Source organism: Chelon labrosus (genome assembly GCF_963514085.1).
Source record: "Chelon labrosus genome assembly, chromosome: 5".
NCBI lineage: Eukaryota > Metazoa > Chordata > Actinopteri > Mugiliformes > Mugilidae > Chelon > Chelon labrosus.
The window spans coordinates 3,447,802-3,457,362 of NC_140341.1; the positions used below are offsets into that span (position 1 = coordinate 3,447,802).

General features: G+C 46.1%; 1 protein-coding gene across 1 annotated transcript in view; it reads left to right on the forward strand.

The window, feature by feature from the left end:
• Positions 1–8,722, forward strand: part of vwa8 (von Willebrand factor A domain containing 8) — a 75,297-nt gene extending 66,575 nt beyond the window's left edge. The window contains exons 41-45 of the mRNA XM_084545073.1: positions 656–781; positions 1,274–1,432; positions 3,121–3,219; positions 4,790–5,028; positions 7,117–8,722. Of these exons, the coding sequence (XP_084401199.1) occupies positions 656–781; positions 1,274–1,432; positions 3,121–3,219; positions 4,790–5,028; positions 7,117–7,225 (732 nt within the window). The 3' untranslated portion in view covers positions 7,226–8,722. The remainder of the gene's footprint in view (positions 1–655; positions 782–1,273; positions 1,433–3,120; positions 3,220–4,789; positions 5,029–7,116) is intronic.
• Positions 8,723–9,561: the final 839 nt, after the last annotated feature.

Below are 9,561 nucleotides of genomic sequence, written 5' to 3' on the forward strand. Positions count from 1 at the left end.
TCTCAGAAGTGAAGCGTTTCACACCTGTTCACACAGATTACTCCGCGTACAGGTAAATATCTGGTTACTAAAAGACCCTAGTCATGTGAGTTTCAGGTGGGCAACAACCACAGATACAAACTCCAACTCCCCACCAGTCTTTTAGAACTTTGAAAATGGTCCTCCACAGACTTCAGTCTCAAGGTGTGAACGGGTGTGAAATGTTTCACTAATGAGTCTTTGAACATAAAAGGGGTTGTCATCAGGGAAGGAAAACAGGGTCAAATACAGATTTGTCCAATTACAGGTAATAATCTGATCATTCCCTAGATTTGTGGGTTTCGGGTGAGCAGCAACCAAAGTCGTTCCTATTCAAACCCCAGCTCCCCACCTGTATGCGAGGACTGAAGAATCTACTTGTATGAGACATCTTCAAGAAACTCTACGAGCTCAGGTGTCCTTGTCTCAGCTTGCTTTTTTTGGATATGGGTCAGAGCTTCAAAGTGACTTCTGCTGAGAGGGCGTGGGTGGAGGCCAAGGTGCTAGTTGTCTTTGGTGGGATGATGAAATATGCACACGTACTGTAAATCTTTCTTGTAGCCTCTAACGTAGTTTGTTTCCGTTTGAAAACTGAACCGAAATAAAATTTCAAAACGTGTTTGTGTGTGTGTTTCAGGCCAAAGGGAAGGAGCGGCAGTGGCTGAAGAACCAGGCTCTGGGAGAACTGGATGACGCTAAAATCATCGACGGACTAACCGGAGAGAAAGCTATATATAAACGCAGGGGAGAGCTGGACCCGGAGGTGTGTGTTCTTATAGATATTTAAACCACGCTGAAACTTTTCCTTTATTTCCATGCGCCACACCTCCAAACACACACTCCCGGGCTCACACACATAATGCTGACCTTTATCTGTCAGTCGGCGCATTCCAGTGGTGTGTGTGAGATTATTATTACACCCTCTGCTTCGGCTCGCACACAGTTTCTGGTCTTTTCGTGTGCCGTCATGCATGCTCCAGGAAGCCCACATACACACAGCTCGCAGATAGCTGCCACACTAATCATACAAACACACTCTAACCATAATATGCATGTTTTTCTACCTTATTTAGCTCCAAGTGTTGCATATTTTTGGTCTGGCCTGAAGGTCTGCATTCAAATAATTGCAGCCAGTTTTGCGTCTGGCCTTGTGTTGAGTGTTATTTGAAGAAAGCTACACCAGAATCAACAAAACACCCTCCAGAATTAGTATTTTACTTTAATTTAATCATTATTTGTTTTTCTCTGTGCACAGCTTGGCAGTCCTCAGCAGAAGCCCAAGCGCTTACGGGTGCTCGCCGACGTGTCGGGCAGCATGTACCGCTTCAACGGCGTGGACGGCAGGCTGGAGCGCTCCATGGAGGCTGTGTGTATGGTCATGGAGGCTCTGGAAAGCTACGAGCACAAGTTCAAGGTGAGGGAACTGTTATTACTGTAGCGCCAAAGTGGCAGCTTCTAACCCAACGAGAAAAAACTGCAAACTGTTCTTCAGATGTCTACTAGAGGCTTGCACCAGAAGTGAGTCAATCCCCATAGACCTTCACATTAAGACTGACCTGTTTAAATGATATCAAGGCCTTAAGTTATGCAAAGTTAAGGGCGTTGCAGCTTCAGCTCCACTCATGATCCAACCTGGTGACAATTCAGTGTTCTGCTGGGAAACTTTTGGATCTGGCAATCATTCATGTGGATGTTACTTAGACATGTAGCACCCACCTAGACCAGACCAGGCACCCCCACCCCATAGCAATGGCTGCTGCCATCACGAAGTGTCCAAGAAAGCAAAAACACTCAAAAAAACATTAAGAACATCTCAAGGTGTTGACCTGGCCTCCAAATTCACTAGATCCCAAACTGATCAAGTATCTGTGGGATGATCCACAGAGGCCCCTCCCCTCAAAGGCCCCCCACTAACACCGCAGGACACCCTCAGAAGGCCCATGTCCGTTCTCTGATGACTCACCACAAGGGAGACCTACACAATATTAGGAAGGTGGTCATAATGTTATGGCTGGTCGGTGAACATGCATCAGTTTTCAGATCACCATTGACACGGTTTCAAACCTGGAAAATTATGAAAACATTCGACGACAGACTTGAAAAACAATTTCAGTTTTAAATGATGTCCTGATCCTAACTGGAGCCATGAGAGTAGAATCACTGAAAGGATGGAGGGAGAGACGGGGGAGGCAAAGGGGGGAGACATGAGTGTGTGCAACATGGTTGAAGGGAGACAGACTTCTTGGCCCCTGCGTGACACTCAACCCAACACTGATCACATATCACACATCACACGCATCGGAGCGTCAACGTCGGTCTGACTGCTCTGACTCCTTACGTAAAAGTTCATCCGATAACACACGAGGAACACGCACCTGCACCCTGCGCCATTACCACATGCAGCGTTGCCATGTGTGTCATTATCATCATTAGTGGTCGCGTTGGTATCGGTGCGTGTAAATAGAGGTGACACGACGCAACATTAGTCCCAAGAATTTGTCACTTTATAGTTTCCGTCGTATTTATTACACCGGGTCTGAGGCGTCTCATTCACGAGCCACAGATGGACCGGAATGGAAGAGCCACATCAGTGCCGTGGAATGAGAAATATCATCTGATAATAGCTTTTTATTAGTAGTAGTATTTTGAATGAAATTCTGAGTGAAAACCAACAAAAAAGTACAAAAAAATGATAAAAAAGAAGAAACTTTTTGCCCAGCAACAGCGACAAACAGTCACATACCTCTGACCACCACTGCCATTATTAGACATAGCTCTCACATTTACACCTGAGCCCACAGCGCCAGCCTGACCTGGCCTTATGTAAGTCACTTATGATGGATGGTTTTATGGGAGGCGTGTACACCTTTGACAAGGCTAACATACTGCAGCGAGGGCTGGGTGGAGCTGGCCACCATCTAGTGTTTCCGCTCCATCACACCTGCGCCTTCACACTTCAGACAGTGTTCTATTCTAGGTGGCGTGTCTGGACGTTAATGTGTTACGTAAAAGCCTGAGTCGTTGCGTAACAGTTAATAACAGTAAATACTGTAATTTGTTTGACTGTATTTTTCACGTCTCCTGCTTCGTCTCTCCACACAGTACGACATCGTCGGCCACTCAGGCGACGGCTACGACATCGAGCTGGTCCGAGCGGACAAAGCCCCCAAGAATGACAAACAGAGACTCAAAGTCCTCAAGGTACAAGGTTCAGAATTGGTCCAGTCATGTTTTACAAATGTGTATTAATTATTGCAATACATACATACATACCTTACCTACACATTCCTTTATTTGTTTCTGTCAAGTCTTTGTTGAAATGCTGCTGAACTGTACAGAGGCACTAAAATGTTTCATGCAACCTGCAGAACTTTTTACATTTCTGAATAAAAATGGCTCAAAACTTCAGCGGGTTTTCACACAAGTCCTGAAAAAAGACAAAAAGCCAATCAAACACAAGAAACTGAAGTGTTTATTGAAGAAAATGAATAATTTGTTCAAATCTGTGAGTTTCAGAATTAAGCGAGCCCTTGTTTTCAGCAATAACACCAACTAAACATTTCCAGTAACTGCTGACCAGTGGTCTACAGCAGCTTGGAGGAATTTTAGCTTCATTGCTTCAGTTCTGAGATGTTGGTGGGTTTCCTCACATCAACTGTTTGCTTCAGGTCCTTCCACAACATTTCTGTTGGATTAAGGTCAGGACTTTGACTTGGTCGTTCCTAAACATTCATCTTGTTCTTCTTTAACTGTGTAGAACCACTTGTGTTCTTGGGCTCGTTGTCTTGCTGCATGACCCAGTTTCTCTTCAGAGACAAACTAAAGCACGTCTAAACAAAGTCAAGGTCCCAATATGTGGGCTCGTCCGGGATTTGAACCCGGGACCTCTCACACCCTAAGCGAGAATCATACCCCTAGACCAACGAGCCACGAATGAGAGGTCAGAAGATGCCAATGGGTTGCAGCCTGTGATAAACCCTCTGTATTTGCTCTTGGGGCGTCTTTTGTTCATGGTAGACTTGGATACTGATGTGCCTACCCCCCCATACAGAGTTGATCAGTGGTCTACAGCAGCGTGGAGGAATTTTAGCCCATTCCTCAGAACAGAACCACTTCAGTTCTGAGATGTTGGTGGGTTTCCTCACATCAACTGCTTGCTTCAGGTCCTTCCACAACATTTCTATTGGATTAAGGTCAGGACTTTGACTTGGCCGTTCCTAAACATTCATCTTGTTCTTCTTTAACCGTTCTTTTGTAGAACCACTTGTGTTCTTGGTTCTCGTTGTCTTGCTGCATGACCCAGTTTCTCTTCACATTCAGCTCATGGACAGATGTCCTGACATTTTCTTTTAGAATATGCAGGTATTGACCAGACAAACTTACCCCACTGACTAAATTGTTGTGGCGGAAAGTCCATGGTCATGGGCCGAAGAGTAACATTGATGTAGTCATGAACTTCATCTGAACGGCATGAAGTTGAAAATCTATTTTGCAACAAGTTCACTCTGACTGGTTGCAGAACTGTTAATTTTATGCAGCGGTATGTTTTTCTCTGTATCAGTTGAGACACGCCCCATAACGGAATCCAAATGGAGTGTTACCAAACTCATTATCTGATAAGAACTAGATCTGGCCACACCAGGCTAGGACCTGTTTGAAGTCAAGTTTAAAAATGTTGTGGCGTTGGAATAGAAGCCATCTTACCAAACCTGCCTTCCTCCCTCTTTCCTGCAGCCGCTAACAAACAGGTTGCATCTTCCTCTCCCTGCAGACCATGCACGCCCACTCTCAGTTCTGCATGAGCGGCGACTACACTCTGGAGGGCACCGAGGCCAGCATCAAGGAGCTGGCGCGAGAAGAGGCCGACGAGCACTTCGTGGTGGTTCTGAGCGACGCCAACCTGGAGCGCTACGGCATCCGGCCCGAGCGCTTCGCCCAGGTGTTGACGTCCGACCCGCAGGTCAACGCCTTCGCCATCTTCATCGGCTCCCTCGGCGATCAGGCTGAAAGGTGAGGAGGCGGATAGTGGGGAAGACGCCGTAGAGGGGAGGTTTGAAAGCAGAATAAAGGGACTTCAAGGTATTTAAACGTCAACATCCCATGTAATAAAGAAGTCAGTCTGAAAAGATTCTCTACTCTGAGTTAATCTAGACTGCTGCCAGTCATCCAGAACCAATAAAGAAAAACCACACTTCAAAGTTAAGTGAAACAGTAGCCATCCAGTTTAGTCTAGCTGAGGTCTGCTCGTGTTCCCGCCTGCTGCTCGTCCTCCCGTCCTCTGTTGTCTCATCTCAGATTAAGTCCTGAACTCTGCAGGAAGAACAAAAGAGGACTAAGTTCATTCTTAAGTCTGCTCCTCCTCCTTATTGCTGTCCTGCTCCAGGCTTTTTCTGGAGCCCCTGGCCACTCATGCATCCTCTCTGCTGAGTGTCTGAAAAGCTGCTGGCTTCATGCTCAGAATGCACTAACCTGTTTTGTACTTTCGTCATGGGGCAAGATAGAAGCTAAAACAGTGAAAGAGACCAGGAAGCAGCCAAAGAGAACAGCCCTTTAACTCCAGTGTGAAGACAAGGCTCAAGAATAATACAATAAGCATAGACTGTACATAAAGATGGATCTAAAGAGCTGTTTTGAAGCTCAGTGTTGTGTCTCCAGCCATCTCCATCTTGGCAACATCTGACTCCACCTGACACATTTAAAAATGGTGTAAATGGTGGAGCATGAGTGGAGCTGATCCTAAAGACAGCTAGCTACTTGTGAGGACCTGACACTGAAAGCAATCTTTACAAAATTCAGACAGGTCAGAGTTTTATAAAGACTCTCCACGTACAGTTGTCATAAATGGAGTATTTAGCCACGAGGACCAAAACCTCCAAAATCTAGAGGACGTTTCAGGAGCTGCAGCCTTTAGCGCTTCACGTTAGCTTCATTTTTTGGCTGTGGAGGTTGCTGCCTCTGTGTTGACCCAGAAGCATGGAGCATCTAGTTATGGAAAGAGCGTTATAGAGTCGTGCAATTTTACATTCCCTGCACCCTATCCTATCTCACGATACTGGTTTTGCATGACAAAACCTTGCGAGGCTGTGCAGCGCAATTACCGTAATATCCGGACTATTGAGCACACCTGGATATAAGCCCCACCAACTTATTTTTAAAAAAAAAATTAAATTGTATAAGCCACACTTGTCTATAAGCCACAGGTGTCCACATTGTAACATGAGATATTTACACAGAGAGATGGTACACACAAAGATTTTTTTCATTTTTAATTAAATAAATGCTTTTTTTCGAACAATGTCTGTAACACAGCAGTAACACGCTGCTGTCACCATTGATTCATTGATGCCAAACTAACGTGCAGCAGCTCTATTTACTTCTTCGATAGCCAGATGGATTGCCTTTAACTTAAAAGCTGCATCATATGCTTTTCTTTGTGTGTTTTCCATGAGGGTGTGTGCACAATGTGTAAAATGACTGTTTAAAACGTTTAAAACACGGTCAATCTAGCATCTTCTTCAGCGCATTATCTCTTCCACCTGTCAGTGTCGCTTTTGCACTTCCCGCTAGAACGCCCCCTGGAGGCCGTTAGCCCATAAAAATCTATAGATCAGCCGCATCATTGTTTAGGCCGCAAGGTTCAAAGCCTGTGAAAAAAGTAGCGGCTTATAGTCTGGAAATTACGGTAGTCCACGTGTGAAGAAGATCTGAAACAAGACAGAAGCTCCAACTCTGAGAGCACTGTCAGACCTGAAAGCTGATCAGGTTTAAATGATACGACGACAGAGAAGAGCTGCACGAACGCAAAGCCGTATGCAAGGCAAAGATATTGTGCAAATGCAATTCAAGAGATCCATAGCGATACCCCACCCTGGAAATAGAATTCAAGGACAAAGGAATAGAGCCGTCAGAGGACGTGGGTTTATGCAGATGATTAAAATTCATCGAAGGTAGCGAGTTGTCTTGTTTCTAAACCCCGCCCCTCCCCCCCCACGTCGATAACAGCCCTCTCATTCACACACTGTACTCCGTCGTCGAGCGCCGCTCCACGCAGCAAACAAGCGCTCGCTCTGTCTGAACTCCTTTCTGTCCTCGTTTCAGGCTCCAGAGGACGCTTCCAGCGGGGAGATCCTTCGTTGCCATGGACACCAAGCAGATCCCCCAAATACTGCAGCAGATCTTCACATCCACGATGCTGTCCAGCGCCTGACACACACACACACACAAACGCTGTAACACACACACACTGTAACACCCACATCTTATCTCACACACTCAAAGTTTGCTTGTCAGACTTTGGCAGAGACTTATCACGCCGTGACCTTAACCCACTTTTCTGTGTCAGATCGCGCAACTTCATCAGAGCTGGAGACTCGCCTTCAAACGGGCCTGAAGGAGAAAGATAATCATATTTATTCTGTGACTGAAACCTTCAGGGAAAGTGTGAGACGGAGTCAGATAATATTTAGCTGCTTTGTAGGGAAGAAGTCCTGCACCGTGGCGTCTGCTACAGGCCCGTGATCTTGTCCCGTGTGGGGGTCAGACGCCAGACTAACCTGTTGTTGTTGTTGTGTTTGTGTTATTTGTCCGACAGCGAGCTGACGCACGCACTCCCCGTCCCGTCCTGTCTTGGGTTGCGAGAAACTCGAGGGGGAAGGGTCACAAACTTGACCTAACCCCACTTTTTCTTTCTTTTCTTTTTGTGGATTTCCTCCTCGTTTATCGACGCACGCAGGAAAAGGGGCGACAGTAACGCGCCACCTGACCCGCGCTTGGATGTGCGGGGCGGCGGTAACTCGGTTCCTTTGGAATGCCGGGACTGTGACCGGGGAATTTCCCACCTGACTGCACACGCTCTTTAAAGGCTGCCGCTGTTACACAACCCCCTGCAGTCAGTGTGTGTGTGTGTGTGTGTGTGTGTGTGTGTGTTCGTTCTCCTGCAGCATCCATGCCAACAACCAGCCCTTTCCTTCCTGACTGCTGGACCTTGTGACGCCCCCGTGCGCTCTCAGTCCTGCAAGGAATCTCAGATCTCGCATTTCATTGCCGGACCTCCCAGTCCCACCCCTCCTCCTCCTCCTCCTCCTCCTCCTCCTCCTCCTCAAACACAAACACCTCGGCCGCTGCCGGGCAAATTAGCAAAAATAAAAGCCTGACTGAGTCGCTGCGGCGGTGCGTCAGAGCGGCCTCTAGTTTTACGTCCTCACAGGTCACAGCTCCACGTGCAGCAAACACCGGATCAATGTCTTGTCGTGGTCGGCGTTCACGCCTCACTGTGCCGACTGATGGGATCAATAGAAACAGTCGGTCCAGTTATCAGTCTCCATTGATTCCTCTCTGACAGGGATTGTCCCTGTTTGTATTAATCGACTCTAATCTCTCTCTGCCTCGTTGCTTCTCTCGCGCCGTTGATCAAAATACTGAAACGTTTTAATGTCGAAACCTCATTTAAACTCACGTGCAGTTTGAATATAGCTATTTAATTTTACAATGTTGTTAATTTATGGGGGAAAACTGTTAAATTCATGTGCAACGTCTAAATAAATCATTGCTCCTTTGATTGTTTTGTTCGTGGCTTTTATTGCGGCTCTGACCTTTGCATTTCTAAGAACTTCTGATAAACTAAAGAAGGTCAAGTCGTAGTTACTAAAAGTGTAGCTGAAGTTTTGACCTTTCCCTCCTCCAAGTACCTTTGAATTGAACTATGATATATTCATGTTTCAGCGGCGATTCAGCTACAGAGAGGTCTCCTAGCAGACATATAGACGGGGACGTTTGAACTGTCTGGAAAAAACTCCAGGTTACAAGTCATTTTCAGTGGAAGTCGCTGTTTTCATTGCTCCAGTGAAGCATCAATAAATCATACGTGTTTTTCACCTGCTCGTTTTTAAATGGACAATACATCACAGCCAGTGTAGGTAGCTCAAATGACGTTTATATTTAACACAGGGGCGTAAACATTACGTCCATTATATGTGTTTGTTATTGTACGAGAGACCAGAGGCTCTGAATTCCTAGAAACCAGGAGGACGTCTTAGAACCACAGAGCGCTCAGCTTCCCTCTCACTTCCTCATGGTCACTTTTTCCATGTGTTGAAGGAATGAGCCGTCCCCTCACCTGCCCCCCCCCCCGAATACTGTGCAAATGGTCACACAGTTTTCTTCGCCTTATAAACACAGATCCGCCATAGCATTATGATTATCCTAATATTGTGCAGGTCTCTCTTGTGGTGACTCATCAGAGAATGGACATGGGCCTTCTGAGGGTGTCCTGTGTGTGTTGGTGGGGGGGCTTTGAGGGGAGGGGCCTCTGTGGATCATCCCACAGGTCCAGAAGTTTCCCAGCAGAACATTGAACTGTCACAAGATGGTTTAAATGTTATTCACTTCTCCTGTGATAGCCGCCATTATGTCACATCCTGTTTCTTTAGCGTCAAATAACTAAAACAAAACTTATCCAAAAAATTGACACCTGAACATGCGTCAACATTATATTAACTACCTCAAGTGACAGAAACCATCCTTGAAAAAAATTATATGACGTGT